The following is a 22,126-nucleotide window of genomic DNA, read 5'->3' as shown; positions in this document are numbered from 1 at the left end:
AATTTAATGTTGTTTTTTATCAGTATGCTGCTGCTGGAGTGCGTGAATTTCCCCATGGGATTAATAAAGTATCTATCTATCTATCTATCTATCTATCTATCTATCTATCTATCTATCTATCTATCTATCTATCTATCTATCTATCTATCTATCTATCTATCTATCTATCTATCTATCTATCTATCTATCTATCTATCTATCTATCTATCAAGACATGGTTGGATGAGTTTAGTGTGGAAGAACTTAACTGTCCCACACAGAGCCCTGACTTCAACCCCACTGAACACCTTTGGGATGAAATGGAATGTGAGCCAAGAACAGTGGAAGCTGTTATAGCTGCAAAGGGTGGACAAATTCCATATTAAAGTCTATGTACTTAAATGCAATGTCATTAAAGTCCCTGTTGGTGTAACGGTCAGGCGTCAAAATACTTATGTTCATATAGTGTAATTTTAAAAATGCTAAAACAATTAAAGTTTATCACATTTTTATCAACATATGGCACTATATGTAAAATATAAATGAATCAAAATTATGGTAAGCTGTTATACACAAAGCAATTTTTGAAAATTAGGATTTTTTAAAAATGTTGTATGAATGCAAACAATATGGCAATATTTAAAACATAAACATTTCTCATAAATGCAATTATAATAAAGTTTGTCAAAGTAGCTTTACTTCTTCAAATTATTTTACCTTAGGAGTGACACCAGTGCTGTCCTGGTTAAGGGTGCAAGCTGGGGGAATCTGTGCAGAATTTGGCGATTTTAGGTGATTTTTACATACAGACACACAAATACACATTCACCTTTATATATTAGATTGATATATATCCTCTTAGGTACACTTTGTACTTCTAGCTATGTGTCAGCCATACATTAAAATATTTATTTTTATAGTGACACTAACCATAATATCTTGATTAATTCATTAGGACATATGGAATTAAAGTTCTGTAATATAAAAAGGAGGTTTGTTTAAAAAAGAAAACAAATAAAGTCATATTGCTCAGTAGCCATTCTTTGTCTAGTTAGTGCCAATGATTAATTACCATGAGACGGTAACAAATGAACAGCTTAGGTCTTATTAATAATAGCATCAGAGCAGGATTAATGGAAGCATTAATTATAACTAATCAAGTTTAACAAGACCCATTGTATATTTACCACTTTTTCTATAATGCCCTTTTAACATTGTTGTAGACCTTGTAATTTAATAATGAATGCAAATAAATTAGTTTATACAGTATAAGGTAAAATTAAAAGCCCAATGTACAGAATATCTGAGAGAGACATTAACCCAGTGTAAGTAATCTATTTCATTAATAAAGCAATGGCAATCGCAAAAAAAGTGAGAGAAACATGTTTTTGTTGGCCAGATTTTTCTAAATATACCTTCTACACAATATGTTTAAAAATGTAATTCAATATTGTACCTTTTACAGATCAACATTTCTTGTTTTTTGCAAAAATGGAACAAATCAGAACGGTTGTGCAGTGCTTAGAGTGCTGCTCTCTCAATGCTTCGGGGTCTTTCGTTTAAATTCTGGCCTGGTCATTGTCTGTGTGGAGTTTGAACATTCTACCCATTGTTACTCCAGAGTTTATAGTATGTGTCATCTGCTGTATTTTATCAGAGTGCTTCACTATAACTCCACCAACTCCCTCCTTGAGGTCTGCTTCTGACTGGTTTCACAAGAGTGCTTAATTAGAAAACCCAACACCCCCTTCTGTTTCTAGATGCCAGGTTATTCAAATTGCTTCTTAGAAGTGCCTCTGCTGTGAGTGTCAAAGCTCTGACGTAGTGATCAAGTACTAGTACGGGTTTTGACTGCAAAGTAACACAAGTACGATTCAGAAGTGTCGAGACAACAGGATAAAGGGTGAAAACACCTCTTCTGTAGACAAGATCTTAAGTGCACGAACCTCTCTCAGGAATAGAGTCAGGGGAGGAGAGACAGATTGTAGATTCGCAAGCCCAGACAAATGGGACAGGACCATTGTATAAAATCACAGAGAGACCAAAGGCGAGACAGAGAGAGAAAAGTCTTCAAGGGAGAGCATAAGTTACTGAGAATGCTTTAAATGACCAGATTTCAAGTAAATTCAAGATTAAGCACCACCTGAGAGACTAACCACCCAGTACTATCTGGCTGTATGGTGTGGTTGCCACATTCTGTTGGCTTTCATTTATACATTATGTAGAAGATCGAATGTTATTAAGCCGGTTCACCTGCTTGCAAATGTTTTTACAATCAAGAGTAAGGTAAAAAGAGGGAGAATGAATGCTCATAAAAATAAATTACAGGGTAAAATTTGAGAGAGAGCTACTGACAAATGCTACTGGAGTATAGTCCTGGGACCAAGTGCCTGTAAACAGTAGATCTCTAAATGTTGGTAAATGTAAGAACAGGCAAATGGGGGTAGTGACAGAGGTATAACATATGGCTGTGGATCTACAGGAAAAGAATATTTACATTTGATAAAAGCGGATTTATGTTAATAAAGAGAGGTCCCCAAAAAGCCTTTCCCATGATAAAGCATTTGGCATCACAAGACAGAAAGCCGGGTGTTATGGTGTATAAAATCTGTACATTTTGGTTTCCATTATATTTTGTTCGAGACAAGATAACAGATGAAATAAGACAGATCAAAGCAGGTTTTGTCACACCTCACTTTCAAACAGCTGTTTTCTACATTGAAAGGAAGACATTCTGGGGCTCAATTATTTTACAACCCGGGAAAGGATGCTCTGCTGACACCCCAGGCTATTGATTACTTTATGGATGGACATCTGGGATTTATGGCCTGGGAAAGGGAAACAGGCAATATCAAAGAACTTTATTATCTGGGAAAGAGTTTGAGCAATTCACATTGTCACATTGACAGCCAGCCAATCAGGTTCATGTGTTGTGTAACCAAGGCATGATATTTCATAATAAATATGCCTTGGTTTGGAGAAGAAGGAAGAAGAGAGAACAGGAGGAGGAAGAAGAAGAAAGAGCAGGAGGGAGGAGGAGAAGAAGAAGAGGAACAGACAAAGACGACATTGGTCGTCAGAAAGGCATCATGAACATCCATTGCTAAATGAAACGCCTCCCTGGGACATTCATCCTTGTCATTTCAACTTTTTCGTAAGCTTTTCCTAAAGACTATATATATTCAGACTTTCCTATCAGGACTTATTTTCTATTCTTTGTTCCAGTGGTAATATTATTATTCTTGTAATAAATACCATGCTGCTTTTAACTTTCTATGCTTTGTTTTAATGTCTAGAGTGATTGAAGTAATAAGGTAGATTTCTAAGAGCACCTGGCGTAGCTGGAGATTTTGCCATTAGCTCTGTGCTGCGGGGTTTTAAGGCTGAGAGTGAGGCGCCGCTCAATAGTTAGGGGGCAGTATGATAAGAAGGTATTCTTGGCTGATAAATGGCCTATAGTCAAGGATACTGAGTCTTTGTATGTTTTAATATTTTCTTGGAGACCAAAAGTAACATTTAGGTCTGAGGTCTATTTAAAACATCATACGTTGTCCGTGCCGATAAATAAATAAGTCTCTTGATGTGCTGAGAGAGTGACAAGTTGTGTTATACTTAAAGCATTTGTGTGGTTTTTAAGTGCTAAAAGTTAGCCAACTGTGTGTGAGTCATTTGTAGGGCACTGTTGTGGTTAGGGTCTGAGTGTGTGTGAATCTATGTATGTGTGTATTATCATTTTAAAGTGCAACAGTAGACCAACCCGATAACGAACCTGACGAGAACATTTACCCTTGAGAAAACAGGTAAAGGGTAAGTAGAGGGAAATACTACGATAATACAGCCGGGTCATTTGATTTTGTAGTGCAATAAAGAAGTGTGTGATATTCTTTTCATGTTAAAGTTACTGTTAGTTATATAAAATCTGCAAAATGTACCTTATATTGTAGATGATGAAAAGGTTTTCTCAGTTTATAGTTGGAAGCTCAGTTTTCCTCTTTTTTTATAATGTAACAATTATATTTCCAGTTTGTACTTGGTTTCTTTTTAAAGTATCAGAATTTTGCAACACCCCTGACAGCTCTCTTGCAAAATCTCATAATGAAAAATTAGCTCATCTCTGCAGCTCTTTTACTAAAAATCCTGTTTGACTTGATGTTCCAATTCAAATATAACAAGATCTAGAATAACAGTCCTATTGAGGTTCACAAAACACATCAAAGAAATGTTCTTGTGTATTTCGCAGATATAAAAGCTGAGGTATTTGTTTAACAAGTAAGCGATATGATTGCTAAGTTTGGTTCCCACCTGGTGCCCAATACTTCCAAGACAGGCCCTCTGCTTCCAGCCACTCTGAACTTAATAGGAAGGTTAAAAATGCTTGTTTTTGTAATTTCATAGATGATGTATGGTATAAATTGATAACTAATTTGCAATCTGATTGGAAATTTAATTTGAATGATTAAATATGTAAATTCATAACACACTATATGGGATACTGATAACTATCCCATTTTAAAATTGTTTCCAGTCGTGATTCTGTAAATGAGTCTTAGGTAAACAGCACACTGAAAAGCAATCCAAAGAAACATTTAAATTAAATGACAAGTGTATTATATACACACCTTCTTCACATTAAACATCATAGGCAACATTTTGTCTTTATTATGTATATGGCTATGTTTAATCAAATTCTTTTTTAAGTTTGTACACAAATATACAGTACGATACATTTTACAGTATATGATTCATTTACATTTTACATTTACTTGTTTGGTTGATGCTTTTATTCAAAGGAACTTACATTTATGATACAATTAGTTACATTTTGTTTGGCTTATCCACAGGCAGGTCAAGTGACTTGCTCAGGGTCACACAGTATCACTAGTGGGACTCGAACCCACAACTTTAGCTTTAACCACTACACCACAATGTCTGCCAATTTCAGTCTTGTTATCAGGGTATACATCTGTGAAAGAAGCTAGTGGCTGCCATTACAATCTCTTAAATATGGTATGAGGAATGTCAGTGTCACAGTCAGCAATTGTGAAAAGTATATTTTGCATAGAAAAACAGATAGCATAAACTTCAATAAAAGTCAAAGATGCAGTGTGAGAAAGGAATTAATTATACACCACTTTGTTAAAGTACAAGCTGGCATATCTGTGAAAGTTTTAAAAGCATGACTTCTGTTCTGTAGCCATTAATTAATTTTCCCTCAGCTCTCTAACAATCTTAATAACTAAACATCACCAAAAAATTATTCTTCCTTACCAACTTCTAAGTATATGTTTATGTGCACTACGTGTACTATTATTGATCACACAGACAGGGCCTTTGTAGTGCTCTCTGTCACTGTGATCACAGAAAAGAAAAGCCCTTCTTTGTATGAAGACAGATGACTGCAGAACATAGTTGTTAAACTACATTACTGGTTGCTCTTCAAAAGTCCTGATCAGCTAAGACTTACAAATTACTTGCACTTCTGCAAAGGCGGCAAACTCTAGAGGGTGACAGACAGGAAAATTTGGCAGAAAAATGAAAGCTTAAAAGGTGTAATCAAAGATCAGAGTATGTTGATTGCAGCATATTGTACTTAGTACATTTTGAGCTTTTTGGTTGCTGAATGTTTGAAAAGCTGTAGAAAATGAAAAAGCTCAAGTTTTGTTCTGAAGAAATATTTAATGTTAACATTAAAAAAACATGACCACAAATATATTTAACATATTTACATGTGTAATTATTCCACTAAGCAAGCTTTCTTTCCTCTGTTTTTCAATATATGATATTAAATGTGCCAGACTGGATGGATTCCTTGACAGAATCAGAACACTGCAAACATACACTAACAACTAACAGAAGTCAAGTCTTCACGTGGTCAATGATGGTTATCCAAAGGTGGACAGTCAGGCCATTTTGAGAGTAAAGGACAGAAGTAGATAAAAATGTTGCATACAAAAAAACAGTACACTTGTAGAGTTAAGCTGGTATCACATTGCAGAACTTCCAGTCAGACGGATATCAAACTTGACGAGTGCAGTTGCCTTGAGGAGGTCAGGTTATACGACTAGGAATCATAAGTGATGAGAAATTACACAACATGCTGACAACTCTCCACCACAATATTAAATTCCCAAAGTATCACAAGCGCATCACGTGCTTACAGCCAAATAATGTACTGCCTGACAAAGACGGCGCCTGTGCAAAGGCTTTACTAATATGGTCAGTTCTTCCACATTCTTGGCCCTTTAATGTTCTCTTTTCCATTCCGCTGTATCACAAAAAACATGAGACATCAGGTAGAGCCTCTCTTCTGTTTGCACAGTCCAAAGCTCCTCTGTACCTTATCTGTCACCGCTGCATTCTACAGTGCATCCGGAAAGTATTCACAGCGCATCACTTTTTCCACATTTTGTTATGTTACAGCCTTATTCCAAAATGGATTAAATTCATTTTTTTCTTCAGAATTCTACACACAACACCCCATAATGACAACGTGAAAAAAGTTTACTTGAGATTTTTGCAAATTTATTAAAAATAAAAAAATTGAGAAAGCACATGTATATAAGTATTCACAGCCTTTGCCATGAAGCTCAAAATTGAGCTCAGGTGCATCCTGTTTCCCCTGATCATCCTTGAGATGTTTCTGTAGCTTAATTGGAGTCCACCTGTGGTAAATTCAGTTGACTGGACATGATTTGGAAAGGCACACACCTGTCTATATAAGGTCCCACAGTTGACAGTTCATGTCAGAACACAAACCAAGCATGAAGTCAAAGGAATTGTCAGTAGACCTCCGAGACAGGATTGTCTCGAGGCACAAATCTGGAGAAGGTTACAGAAAAATTTCTGCTGCTTTGAAGGTCCCAATAAGCACAGTGGCCTCCATCATCTGTAAGTGGAAGAAGTTCAAAACCACCAGGACTCTTCCTAGAGCTGGCCGGCCATCTAAACTGAGCGATCGGGGGAGAAGGGCCTTAGTCAGGGAGGTGACCAAGAACCCGATGGTCACTCTGTCAGAGCTCCAGAGGTCCTCTGTGGAGAGAGGAGAACCTTCCAGAAGGACAACCATCTCTGCAGCAATCCACCAATCAGGCCTGTATGGTAGAGTGGCCAGACAGAAGCCACTCCTTAGCAAAAGGCACATGGCAGCCCGCCTGGAGTTTGCCAAAAGGCACCTGAAGAACTCTCAGACCATGAGAAAGAAAATTCTCTAGGTCTGATGAGACAAAGATTGAACTCTTTGGTGTGAATGCCAGGCGTCACGTTTGGAGGAACTGGGAGACTAGTCAGGATAAAGGGAAAGATGACTGCAGCAATGTACAGAGACATCCTGGATGAAAACCTGCTCCAGAGCGCTCTTGACCTCAGACTGGGGCGACGGTTCATCTTTCAGCAGGACAACGACCCTAAGCACACAGCCAAGATATCAAAGGAGTGGCTTCAGGACAACTCTGTGAAAGTCCTTGAGTGGCCCAGCCAGAGCCCAGACTTGAATCCGATTGAACATCTCTGGAGAGATCTTAAAATGGCTTTGCACCGACGCTTCCCATCCAACCTGATGGAGCTTGAGAGGTGCTGCAAAGAGGAATGGGAGAAACTGGCCAAGGATAGGTGTGCCAAACTTGTGGCATCATATTCAACAAGACTTGAGGCTCTAATTGCTGCCAAAGGTGCATCGACAAAGTATTGAGCAAAGGCTGTGAATACTTATGTACATGTGATTTCTCAGTTTTTTTATTTTTAATAAATTTGCAAAAACCTCAAGTAAACTTTTTTCACGTTGTCATTATGGGGTGTTGTGTGCAGAATTCTGAGGAAAAAAATGAATTTCATCCATTTTGGAATAAGGCTGCAACATAACAAAATGTGGAAAAAGTGATGCGCTGTGAATACTTTCCGGATGCACTGTATGTATTGTACTTCTGGGTGAGTGCTCATTGGTTGTCAGCTCTTGAAAACACAAAGAAAGCCAACCCCTTCAACTTAAGACAAAATCAAACCTGTTTGACTAGTCAGGACAAGCTGAAAACTGGTCTGACTGAGTCACTGGGGGTGTCAAAGTACACAGCCGTAGGTCAAGGGAGCGCCCTGTGAAAGCTCCAACTTGAAGTCTGCGACTGTAATTTACTGGAAAACTTGTGTAGTGTAACAGGGCCTTTACACATTAAGTTACACACTCTCACATGCCCTGTTACACATATAGCCCCAACAATAACACCACTGTTAGGTCGAATGGCACCACTTATTTTAGATAGCTCCTGACGCTGTATGTAGATTCTGGGTGCCTGTTTGGATGTGACATCTTGCTGAAAATATTTACTGGAGATTTCAGTTTCCTGATGCCATCTAAAGGCCTGATCTTTTTAAATAAATTGCTCATGTTTGAGCCTATAAAAATTATGAGGAAATGTGTCCTAGATAACCCAAATTTGAAAGATTCTGTTATTTTTTTGCACTTGTGAAATAATTTTAAGATATTTTGATTTAGTCACATGAGATTTCTTTATATGATTAACAACTAACAATTTATACGAATCATTACTTCCTCATCTGTTTTCTTAATTTGTCATGAAATGTATTGTCAAAACTTAACCTTTCAAAGAATATCCCTTAAGTCATCTCTAAGGACCATTGTACCATACAGTATTTACTGCTCAATGCTACGCACATTCAGCCTAAATGGCTGTGAAATCCTCAAGGAGTACACATTTGGAAAGTCAAAGCTAGACTTTGCTTTGCAGGCTCGCATCTGTACAAAAACTGCATCGATTCAGAAGCCCACATGGGTATAAATATGGGATTGCTGTTCACTACGTGGTCATTTTAAATTCCACAATGTCACCTCCAGTTTCAGAGGAATGACTTGGGTGGCTAAATAAACTGACCCTTTGCACAATTTACCATTGACTTGTATCATGTGACCTGCTCCAGGAAATACCATGTAGTCTATTACAACTGCCTCTGCAAGACCCACTTCATCCTCTGAGGATATTCCCATGAAGGACATTCAGCAAGACATTGTAAGCCAGACTGATGGGAAATGGGTCTGCTTTCACTCTTATTTGTTTCTTGCAATATATATGTGTACAATTTGTGTAAAAATACATACGATCAAGAGGGACAATGGCAAAAAAAAATTCTTGAAACTTCATCCATGCTGGTGATTTTATTTTAAATTAGAATTAAAATAACTGATTTTTTAAAATTATGTTCTGAAAGTGGGCAGCACGGTGGCGCAGTGGTAGCACTGCTGCCTCGCAGTAAAGAGACCTGGATTTGCTTCCCGGGTCCTCCCTGCATGGAGTTTGCATGTTCTCCCCGTGTTTGCGTGGGTTTCCTCCGGGTGCTCCGGTTTCCTCCCACAGTCCGAAGATATGCAGGTTAGGTGCATTGGCGATCCTAAATTGTCCCTAGTGTGTGCTTCGTGTGTGGGTGTGTGTGCCCGGGGTTTGTTCCTGCCTTGAGTCCTGTGTTGGCTGGGATTGCCTCCAGCAGACCCCCGTGACCCTGTGTTAGGATATAGCGGGTTGGAAAATGACTGACTGACTGTTCTGAAAGTACTTTATTCTACAAGGTCTCTAAACTGTGACCTTTTTAAAGCAGAATCAGAAACTCTGAATTACTATTCATTTTGCAACTCATTCCATGAATATCAAGATAAATTTTAAATTGGTAATACTGTATAATTAGTGATTACATTATAGAAAGCGAGATAAATAAGTAGAGTATATACCTGCTGGAAAAGTGTAGCTGTGTCTCCCATGTTGTCTGTTTCCATTGATTTAGTATCATTCTACACTTAAAAACATATTTTATTTCAGAGGAAAGCTTAGTTATGGGCGGCACAGTGGCGCAGTGGTAGCGCTGCTGCCTCGCAGTTAGGAGACCCAGGTTCGCTACCCGGGTCCTCCCTGCGTGGAGTTTGCATGTTCTCCCTGTGTCTGCGTGGGTTTCCTCCGGGTGCTCCGGTTTCCTTCCACAGTCCAAAGACATGCAGGTTAGGTGGATTGGCCATTCTAAATTGGCCCTAGTGTGTGCTTGGTGTGTGGGTGTGTTTGTGTGTGTCCTGCAGTGGGTTGGCACCCTGCCTGGGGTTTGTTTCCTGCCTTGCGCCCTGTGTTGGCTGGGATTGGCTCCAGCAGACCCCCGTGACCCTGTAGTTAGGATATAGCGGGTTGGATAATGGATGGATGGATGGATAATCAGGAGGTTCTTTTACAGTGAACAATTTTATAAGGGACTAGCTGTCCCCCAAGGCTGCGCCTGCAAAGCAGTAAAAAAGGACAAACTTTAAAAATCAATGAACAAACAGGTATCGCTAGCTACTGGGGATTTACGCTTCAGCTCGTGGCGAGAGGTCCAGCAACTCAAACGAAGGCTGGCGCGTGAGTGAGGATGGAATGAAATGTCAAATTAACGGGTAGGCTTAGATTCAATTTGCATAAAACATTGCTGCGACACAGTATTTTTAATTTTTCCCCAGACTTGTAAGGGTTTATAAGGTTAAGAGTTAAAAACTTTCTCAAAACAAATATATTGAACAAAATTAAGGAGGAAAATTGATGCTTGTTCTTAAAAAAAAATCACATCGTCCTGCCTTTTCCAGGAAATTGGCCAATTAGATTTAATTAAGAAATGCAGATATGGGTCTGTGAGCCTGTGTGATCAGAAGACAGCAGATGTATGAAAGCCCAAAGCAAGTGTATGGGCAGTCAGCAAAACAGACACACTCGGCTCATCTGTAGAGAGCTGGCCACTAGCCACTGTGATGCTACATATTTCAAGTTGGCTTTTAGTGGTTTTAAAATTTGAATTTGAGACTCAATTAATTAATGGGGAACTATTAGCATCCAATTTTTATCAAAAGTATGCATCTTAGTGAAACATTTGTTAAATGTTGTTTATTTTTTTATCACATTTTCTGTTAAACTGCGGTGGGTTGGCACCCTGCCTGGGATTGGTTCCTGCCTTATGCCCTGTGTTGGCTGGGATTGGCTCCAGCAGACCCCCGTGACCCTGTGCTTGGATTCAGCGAGTTGGAAAATGGATGGATGGATGGAAAGCTTAGTTATGAATGAACAATCAGAGCAAGAAGAATAAAAACTGAAAAACATGGCAACTGATATACATTTTTAGGCTACAAAATGTGTTCTCCCATTTTCTGGATCTGATTCTACGAACACAGAATGGAGGTAAGAGAAAGGCCTATTCTGGTGGTAATGGGTACAAGGCATGAACTTTCCTTAGATGCGATACCAGCAGATCAAAGAGCACACTCCTGGCCATTGTAAATATATACCAGGTGAACTTAAAGTTGTCAGCACTTAAAATATGCATGAAAGTGTGGAAACTGGAGTACTCCAGGAAATCTCACAAAAACACTTGGTGAACAAACTCCACATACGATGTGGTTGATGACCGCTTAATATTTCTTTGCCTTTCTAGAGTATACTTTTAGTCTCTCCATTTTGTGGAAAGACCTAATTCAACAGAGTAATGCAGAAAGCTAATGCATATTCATCCAACTCCGTCTGGGGTGCATCATGTCACACTCTTGCACACCCCCATGTACTAAGGCCCCATCCACAATACTATAGTACGTTTTCATTTTAAAATGCAAACATTAATCTTTTGTCCACACTAACATGGCATTTTAAACCTATGGAAGCAGAGACTTCTCTCCAAAGTATACTTCTGAAAACATAGCCTCAGGGTTTTAGGTTGAACGAGTGAAAACACAAAATTTAATCATGCTCTGATATCTATCTTTGTGTTTATTAAAATGGCCTTTCCTTGACTGGATCAAGGCGACACTTCTGTTTTTCTGCAGTTCAAGAGAGTGGGTTACATGCTCCATGAAGTTTTATGAATGTCATTCATGCATGTCAGAATGCAGAATGGGAGGAAGAAGGGCTTGGGCTCTCAAATGTCAGGGGCTGGAAGCATAAGATCATGGGACAAGTTTGAGGGTGGAGGAATCTCAAAGATGATTTCCATGGCGTTTGTTGTGTTACTTCCCTGCATCTAAATTATACTTTGTACAGTCTGAATGCTGCATACATACACAAAAGGCAAATAATTTACCTGTTGCTACAGTTTTGCAATAAATTCCATGGCCAACAGCGTTGCCATCACTGTCACAGATTTTGGGTAAGATGTCTATGCTCACTCTCAGTGTGTGCATGCCTAGTGTATGCAGACGAACACGACATATGTGTTTTCTGTGGTTTTAGTGTGGATGGATGTACTTTACAGTAGTCTGCACAAATATTGTAGTAGTGTGGATGCAGTCTAAGTAATACTGGGTGTAAGAGGAGAACAGGGATCTTGGCCGGGAAGGTGGATAGTTTCATTTCCGAATGGGAGAATAGATCAGAAGGACAAATGGATTGGCCGGTGGGAACAAAAAATTACTTTCTGTCTGACTGGTATCAAATAATTGATGGACCAGTAATATAATGGAATCAGGAACAATTCCATCCCCCATACGCCAGGTGGCAGTGGTCCTCCCATAGGAACCCAGTCAGGACACCCACAGTGGTGTTTGGGATATGGAATCTGGAAATGCAGCCCTGTCAGGGTCCCTACATACTGATAGAGGGTGCTGTCGGGGGAGGTCCTCTGTACTTTCTTTATGGTCCAGAAGCGCATCTTGGAAGACATGGCGTGGCACCCCGGGTCCAGCATAAAAGGGAGCCTGCTGACTTACATTAAAGAGCCAGAGTTGGGAGGCAGTGGCAAAACTTAACTGGAGGAGAAAGGAGGAAGACATTGTTTATTTTGTGTCTTTGGAAAATGCTTGTTGGAAACATGCTGAGGATATATAAATGCCTTTTATTTTATTGTAAAAGTGTTTTGGGCATTACTGTGTCTTGGGTTTTAGACTGTATGGCTCTCCCTGGTGGTTACATAAGTCAACTTAGTGACACCAGTCAACATCAAACTAATCACTAGTCAAACAATCAAACACATCCGTCTTTGGTAATTAGGAGGAAACAATAGCACCACACAGACATGATAATCCATTTAAACCACACACAAGGAGTGACCGGGCCAAGAGTAGAACCCATGTCTATGAAGCTGTTAGGCAGCATACTAGGTACTAAGTAGGGTACTAGGTACTAGGCAAGCACTGTATCTCCTTGGTTATTCTTAAAAAATGTTTTAAAAGTAAAGGGAACCTGCCTTTTGCCCTGTATAACAATGCTGACTGCAATCGAATTACGCTTATCTTAGCTAACCATGAATGCCAGTCTGCTACAAATACATACACAGTAAAAGGGTGGTAAAGTAGTAACAATAGCCTCTGTTCTGGATTTTAAAAGATGCATGTTGGATATAATAAAGGGTTAGTTGATCATTCAACAAAATCTATTTACCTTATTCAAAAACTAGAGCCGTAACTTAGGTTAACAGGATAAACTATATAAAAAAAATTCAATTTGTTAGTCAGAAAATGATTTTAATACAAAATAAAGCATTCCATATATCTCAAAGCTCAAAAATGAAATTGCATCAAAGAAAAGCAAAAATATAAAGAGATGCTGACTCCTGCAGTATTCTTAAATTAATTTGCATATTTACCTTCAAATATTGATTTTAATATATTTGGAAGTACACTTATGTGAATCAAAAATGGAAATATATTCTAAACACCTGTGGCAGACGGCCGGGGGGTCTTACCCAGTTGGGACCCCCTTTCTGAGGAGAGGACCGGAGGAGAGGACATGTCTGTAGCAGTACCTCCCCTGGGACATGAGTGGGCAACTCCCCTGGTTCGCATTGCGGCCACAGGGTTTAGAAGCTCTACCCTGTCAGCTCAGGAGCCTTGGTCTGTAGCACTTCCACCACACCCAGAAGTATTGCCAGAAGAGGATCTGGGTTCCCATGCAGCACTTTCGCCATACCCGGAAGTGCTGCCTGAAGATGATCGGGGAGCACCTGGAGCACTTCTGGGGATAGTATAAAAGAGGCCACTTCACTCCATTCAGGGAGCAGGAGTCGGGAGGAAGAGGACAGAGCTTGTGGGAGAGAAGTGGAGGCGGCAGAAGAAAAGAAAGAGAAAAGGAAAGAAAAGAAAAGGACTGAGTTTATTGGGGTTTGTGGACTGTGCGCATTGTGCTGAAGAAGGAACAAAATAAACGTGTGTGTTTTTGGACTTGTGAATCTGTGTGTCTGTCTGCGCCGGGTTAATCTTCCACACACCATAGCCTGGTCATGACCTGAAATTAGAGAACACCATTTCTGAGTGTTTGACCAAGATGTCCAAAAGCCTTCACATTTTCCTTTATTATGAAAACTGTTTCTTTATTTTTTAATGTATTAATTCACTATATAGATAGGTGTAAAATAAACTTTAGCTAAATCATAAACCAGTCCAGTAGACAGCAAGGCTCAGTGGTTTGCACAGCTGCCTGAATGATCCAGAATCCTGGATCTGAATCCCACACCTGGACACTGCCTATGTGGAATCTGCACTTTCCCTCTTCTTGTTAGTTTTGCTCTTGATACTCTGGAGTTTCTTCTCTTACAGGCCAATGATCTGTGCATCAGGTTGATAGGCCATTCAAAATTTTCCCTACCTGAGTGTGGGTGGGACACATGAAGGTGCCTGAGACAGTCTCTGTCCTCTGCAATCCTGAATTGGAATAAATGAGTAAGGAAAAGGATGGATGGATGGATAATTTCTTATATACAGCTAAGAAACTAATCCGTTTATGTTTCTTAATGTCTGTGGGGCATGTTAAAGGGAGACTGAAAAGGAAGTAAAACTCTACTCTAATTAAGCCCCCTCTCCACCTCTGTTTACAGTCATTTAGTTCCTTGTTGATCTCCCTGACACCCTTTGCTGTAGTTAGTTTTCTTTCAATTACCAAAGGGTTTAGTGCATTGTCTTTGGTCAAGCCATTATCTTGTACTTAGCAGCATTTCAGCCAAAAGTTAAAAACCTCTTCAATATTCAACAAATAAAGGGAATTCCTGAACCAATAAACCTAGATCTAACAAGAAGATGGGAACCATAGCTCAGATGAATAATACTATAATATATGCAGTTGAACTATCTTCCAAATTCAAGACTGCAGTGATAGATAGATAGATAGATAGATAGATAGATAGATAGATAGATAGATAGATAGATAGATAGATAGATAGATAGATAGATAGATAGATAGATAGATAGATAGATAGATAGATAGATAGATAGATAGATAGATAGATAGATAGATAGAACATCTAAAGGGTCATTTTATGAAGTGGCAGCCTAAGCACAAAGCTGTACATAGCACAGTCAAGTCTAATAGCAGTGAATTAATACAAGTGGATTATCAATAATTCTAAATAACAACTATAAGGAATCAATGGACACTGTACATTACAAATTTTGGTCTTCATGATCAAGTTGGTAAGTCAGCCTCCACAGTTGCTACAAAATGAATTACAGCATGTAGCTGACAGCTTTAGGTTTTTAAGTCGTGTAGCAATGAAACATTAAATTTAATTTTCCACTAACAAACAAAATTTGGCTTATAATTAGGTTATATGACTAGGAATCGTAAGCGATGAGAAATTACACAACATGCTGACAACTTTCCACCACAATATTAAATTCCTAAAGTATCACAAGCCCACCACGTGCTGACAGCCAAATAATGTACTGCCTGACAGAGATGGTGTCTGCGCAAAGGCTTTACTAGTATGGTGAGTTCTTCCACATTCTTGGCCCTTTAATGTTCTCTTTTCCATTCCGTTGCATTACGACAAACATGAGACATAAGGTAGAGCATCTCTTCTATTTGCACAGTCCAAAGCTCCTCTGTACCTTATCTGTCACCGCTGCATTCTATGTATTGCACTTCTGGGTGAGTGCTCATTGGTTGTCAGCTCTTGAAAACACAAAGAAAGCCAAGCCCTTCAACTTAAGACAAGTTGAAGACTGGTCTGACTGAGTCACTGGGGGCGTCAAAGTACACAGCCGTAGGTCAAGGGAGTACCCAGTGAAAGCCCCAATTTGAAGTCTGCGACTGTAATTTACTGGGAACCTCGTGTAGTGTAACAGGGCCTTTACACATTAGGTTACACACTCTCACATGCCCTGTTACACACATATAGCCCCAACAATAACACCACTGTTAGGTCGAATGGCACCACTTATTTTAGATAACTCTTGACGCTGTGTGTAGATTCTGGACACCTGTTTGGATGTGACATATTGCTGAAAGTGTTTACTGGAGATTTCAGTTTCCTGATGTCATCTAAAGGTATGATCTTTTTAATAATAATATGTTTAACTCACACACTAAATTAGCACTGTCCTAAATGACCTGTGGATCTTTCTTTCTCTAAAAGCACTATTAAAGTGGAGATTCAGAATCAAAACAAATTTTGCATTTTACTGAAGATTAATGGACACATGTTTTTCACAGGTTGTATGTTTAAGCATAATAAGTCAGTGATAAATACGTCTTAAAAGTGCACTTACCCTCTAAGACTGAGAATGAAGCATACAAAAATTGATAATGAAATCATTCTTTGGAGGGTAGAATTGTTCAAAATTGACTTACATGTTCCATGAGTTCTTTCACCATGCCATTCCATTGTCCCTTCTCATCCTGTGCTCCATATTTTCCATCAGGCACCAGCCGAATCTCGTACATAAATCCTAGGATATTTGCCAGTTCCTTCAGAAGGTCAATACAAAACCCCTCAAATCGGTCATTACCAGCAAGCGCCTTGTCAGACTTCTTAAACATGACATATGGCTCCTCCTGCAACAACAGCGAACATCAAACACAACCAGTGGTAAGGTCAGCTTTTCAATTTATTTTAAACACAAAAACAATTAAAGTTAAGTGATCTTCTCTGATAACTCTGTTAAGCATTTAAAGGACTGCATCTAAAAACAAGGTTAAAAAAGCACAGAGTTTAAATAAATAAAACACGTTAACTTAATGCATGTTTCCCACTGGGAAGTAGCTGTCTACCTTGACGGAAATCTTCTTTAATTTGCGAGGAGAATCAGAAATGGCAAGAAGCTACAGCGAAGGTCACAAAAGCCAATCCAAGTAAAAATAGCAATGATAAAATAACAAAACAGCATTGGAAAGCTTTGAAAGTCAGTCTGTGACTTAAGGGAATGAATAACAGAATGACTAGATAAAATGGGTTTGATGATGGCAACTTTAACAGTCAAAAAAAAAAACTTACACCAGAATTTTATATAAATATGAGTATGTTCCATAGTTATTAGAAGTTGTAATTGTCTCTGTCCTGTGGCCCTTGTTGTTAGAAGTGATTAGCTAAAGACGGATCTGAATTAGAGTGTAGGGTATTTACATCAAATAACACAAAAAAAGACTAATATTCTGCAAGAATCAAAACTGCACTTAATTATCACTCAATAATGTAAATGCATTGTTCTAATTCTGATTATACCACAAAAAGGAAAATAAATGTATGTCCTTTGCAAAAGACAGCCAAGGAGAGCATTTTCAAATGATTAATCAAGCTTGGTTTTGAAGCTGAACATGAATAAGCAAGATCCGATCTTTCTTTGCTTAGAATTTGCATGCAGCTGGTATATAGAGAAGATGTGTAATTTGAATGATTCATAATTAGCCAAATGTAGAAGTAAAATACCTCCTGGCAAGTTTGACAGCTTACATATGTCTTACATTATGTACTAACATAGAAACAAAGTTTAAATGACATAGTATATTTCTCTCCGTTACTTCAAATATTATCACTTAAATTTTATTAAGATACAGTACTGTTTATGAAAGTGTTGCTTCAAAGGCTTTAAGATTTCTTTGAATAGCAAGCCTTTTATCTGTTTATTGCATTTACTTTTCAGATTTTTTTTTTCCTTCATCAGTTCTGTATCTGTGAATTATCCATTATCTTTTTTTATGCTCCCTATTGATGGTGTGTCAGAATTAATTATAAAGAATTAACTAACCACTTTTGACAAGATTACAAAAGTCTAGATTTGCTATTTGCTTTGAATAAAAACAAAACAGTAAAACAAGTGCTCACATAGAAAAACTGTACTGCAATGAACGGTAGTTCTTCAAAAATTAAATAGATAAAGGAAAACTCTGTATTTGGGTGTGCAACATTTTATTTCATTATTTACAAAAGAACAGTTATGGGTATTTAATCATGGCACCAAATGACAAACAAAAATTTCCACAAATTTATCAAGTCAAAACAAATTAACTCTGAACTATGCGTTATGTTAATTAAAATTTTATCATGAAGCTAAATACCAGCAAAATAAGACCTATGATAAAGCTCTCGTTTTGCACTGTATAAGCCACAGTACCTGTGCTTACTACTGACACTGCGGAATTCGTGACTCACCAAACTCATTCTGCTGCCACCCTTCTTAGCCCTCAAACAGTTATTCACCTTTCTGGCAGAGACTGGATCTGTAACTAACTGTCTTTATAAACTCTTTTAATCTTAACATTAAACTGAGACTGAAGACCTGTCTTATTTCTAATACATTCTGTCATAACCTGGCTTTTGTTTTTAATTTTTTACAGTTGTTCCTTGGCCTCTAAACATATTTGAGATTATTTTGGGGATTTTAGAAATAAAAGAATATAGTCTTTACATTTATTTTTGCATTTGAAACATTTTCATTGTGTTCAAAGCTATTTATTCAATTCAATTTTATTTTCATTGTCGGTACTGGTATTTCTGTTGTTTGTTGTCTTTGTTGCTAGGCAAGGTCAACAGGAAATGTGTTATAGGTGGCATCATGGTGTCATAGGCATAAAGGTCAGCACTGAATATGTTTTGTTTGTTTATGTTTGTGGATACAACCTACAAAGTCTAGTGTTATTTTCTTTAAATTTTAATTTGAACTCCGGCTGCAAACATTTTTCTGTCCATTTCACCACAATCTTGGTTTTATATTTCTCTTTTTTTGAGTATTGACTAATATTTTGCCTTATGTTCTGGGCTCTGTTATTTGATTCTGTAGTCCCAGTTTAGACCATTGCCAGTTTATTTTACCACGACCCAATTCCTTTTCTTTCTCCATAGTGCCCCTACTGCCTAGTACAATCAATACACATTTAAGGACCTGCAGATTCTATATTTAATGACTGATATTTACTTCTGATGTTCTCATTTTATTTCCCAAATCTGCTTTTTCTGATGAGGATTGCAGTGGCAATGTGCCAAGCAGGTCAGCCCAGACTTCCCTGTCCTCAGGTACAGTGTCAAGCTCTTCCTGGTTAATTCCTAGGAGGTTCTCACGCAAGCCAAGAGATATCATCCCTTCAGTGTGTCCTGAGCCTGCTGTAGGGTCTTCGTCCAAGGGAAAGTGCCCATAGCAGCTCAGGAGGAATCCTTGTGACATGCCCAAACCACCTCAACTGCATGTGTTCTCTTGATCTTAAGGAGCAGTGACTTTACTGACAGCCTCTTCCAAATTGCTGAGCTTTTCACTGTACCATGGATTGTCACTCCTGCTACCTTGAGACAAAACCTCATATTTCTGCTCATTGTTTTGGTCATTACATACTAAAGTCGATGTTATATTAAGTGTCTTCTAGTCTTAGGGAATGCCGTCTGCAGTTGCTGATCTCATCACAGAGCCATGTCAATTCATATGACTGAAAATTGCTGGGCATGCCAAATTTACAGACTTTACAGCCCAGTCTTTATCACCCCTTTTCTTGATGAAAATGGAGCAGTAATAAAAGACAACAGGTACGCCAAGCTCAGAGGCATTCCAAGACCATTTTTCTTTTTTCTATTCTGTTACGGTATGTAAAACATGGGACAGCAGACAGACAAACTTCTCTTCTGTTTGTAAGGGCCAGTTGCATTGTACTCTGGATAAGCATTCATTGGTTGTCAGCACTTATACACACAGAGCATCCTACGACTAAAGATAAAATCAATGTTTTCGTGGAGAGTTGCGGACTCATTGGAGTGATTTGCTGGGTATATTCCAAATCTTCAAATGAATGTCTGCTTAGAATTCCAAGAGCTAAACTTAAAAGAAGTGGTGAGGCAGCCTTCTGCTGTTATGCACCTAAAATCTGGAATAGCGTGCCAATAGGAATTCGCCAGGCTAATACAGTGGAGCACTTTAAAAAACTGCTGAAAACAAATTACTTTAATATGGCTTTCTCATAGCTTCATCTTAGTTAAATCCTGATGCTCTGCATATTCAATTAATTATCATCACGATTTATGGTGGCTCCAAAATCCATTCTAACCCCTACTCTCTCTTCTGTTCTTCTTCCGGTTTTCTGTGGTGGCGACCTGTGCCACCACCACCTAATCAAAGCATCATGATGTCCCTACATTGATGGATTAAAGTCCATGTGACCGTCATCATCAAGTCCTTTCATGAAAACCCTGAATACAATGAGGACTGATCATTTATGTTAGGTAGAATGCCTAGAGGGGGCTGGGTGGTCTCGTGGCCTGGAACCCCTGCAGATTTTATTTTTTCTCCAGGCATCTGGAGTTTTTTTTTGTTTTTTCTGTCCTCCCTGGCCATTGGACCTTACTTTTATTCTGTGTTAATTAGTGCTCTCTTATTTTAATTCTTACTTTGTCTTTTTTCTCTTTCTTCATCATGTAAAGCACTTTGAGCTACATTATTTGTATGAAAATGTGCTATATAAATAAATGTTGTTGTTATGTCAGACTGGGTGACTGAACTTCATGGAAGCATGCTGCCGACTGCCTCCGACTCACTAAGATTATGTAAATGAAGTCTACCAATGAAAATCACAGGAAAAGTGTTCTAATGTGACATGGCTTATATTTGAAAAAGTCACCTGTATTGCCCTTTGTAAACCTACAAATACGTACTACATATTTTATACAAAAGAGTATTTTTTTTCCTTATTAAAAATTACTAATGAAGAAGCCTAGCTGTCTGATTGGATGAGCATAGACTCCTGAGACCTTCCCACAGCAACGGGTGGTAGTACAGATAAGCTTATTTTCCATCTGTGAGATTTATTGATGCATTCTGAGGTTGGGGATATACTTAATGCTGTGTGACACATCAGCTTGAGGACGCTGCTGCCATGCAAACAGTGTACTGTCAATATTTGCACGAGGATTCCACCAGGTGTCAGTGTGAGATATCGTCACAGGGAGAAAACAACATGTGTTGTGAGGTGAGGGAAGAATGATGTTAAAAAAAAAATATTTGCATTCTGATGCTCTTGCGAAGGTGCAAAAAAAAAAAAAGACAGCAACGGTGACACAGAGTGTTGGGACAGTATGTGATACCTTTAAATGTATTGTGTTATTACAATGGGGAATATGCAACACTTGTATGGCCTTTTGTGAGAAATGATGAAGAAAAGCACCATGAAGATGTTTGCATGTGAGCATTTAAGTGTGATGATTTGCTTCATTGCATTGAACCATTCATCAAACATCGAAGCACACAGATTGATCCCGTTAGAGCTGCAAACCTGCCGTCACTTGTAGATACCAAACAATGATGCTGACATCACGTACCAAAACTTGTACACACACGCCACCGATATTTTAGCTGGGGACGTACTCAGAGGATGCAGCTAAAGAACGCTGGGAATGCGTGGCAGCCATGATGCCTGCGCGTATGCGTTCTGAGCATATAAACCAGCCCTAAGAGAGTCTAGTATAGAGTATACTGTATGTATTACACAATAAGCATGCATTTAAGTACAATACTCCTGAAATGTGAGAGCCTCCTTTATTAAAATGCCTTGCTGTCTGTCTCACTCTAGTATTCCTAGTAATTAACCCAGTACTCTGCAATTAAATGCCATTTAAACTGTGGACCAGATTTATTGTTGGATTGCCTCTTTTACATACTGCAGACCCTCCATTAAAGCACTCATTTTCTCTCCCTCTCTCTCTCTCTCTAGTCATCATATCTAAATGGATATTTGCTCTGTATTTGTGAAACAAGTGACTAGGTTCTGTTGTTTAGGTACCTTCACAGCCACTACAGTTACGAAAGTAGAAGGGGAAGCATTAAGTAAGGTTTGGATATCTTAATGTTTGAGTGTTTTGTTGTTTTTTTTTTTGGTGTACAATAAACTTCTTATATAACTTTCAATAACTGTGACCACTAAACATTCAACAGTATTTAAATGTAGTTTTCCTGAATTAAACCACA

The 22,126-nt window shown here is 38.5% G+C and overlaps 1 protein-coding gene across 1 annotated transcript in view; it reads right to left on the bottom strand.

Annotated features, from left to right (window-relative positions):
- Positions 1-22,126, bottom strand: part of grik3 (glutamate ionotropic receptor kainate type subunit 3) — a 476,278-nt gene that overhangs the window by 90,061 nt on the left and 364,091 nt on the right. The window contains 1 exon segment of the mRNA XM_051936208.1: positions 16,539-16,742. Coding sequence (XP_051792168.1) covers positions 16,539-16,742 — 204 coding nt within the window.

This window comes from Erpetoichthys calabaricus, chromosome 14, assembly GCF_900747795.2.
Source record: "Erpetoichthys calabaricus chromosome 14, fErpCal1.3, whole genome shotgun sequence".
NCBI lineage: Eukaryota > Metazoa > Chordata > Cladistia > Polypteriformes > Polypteridae > Erpetoichthys > Erpetoichthys calabaricus.
Note: the sequence above shows the minus strand (reverse complement) of the source record. Positions and strands in the feature narration are given on the sequence as shown.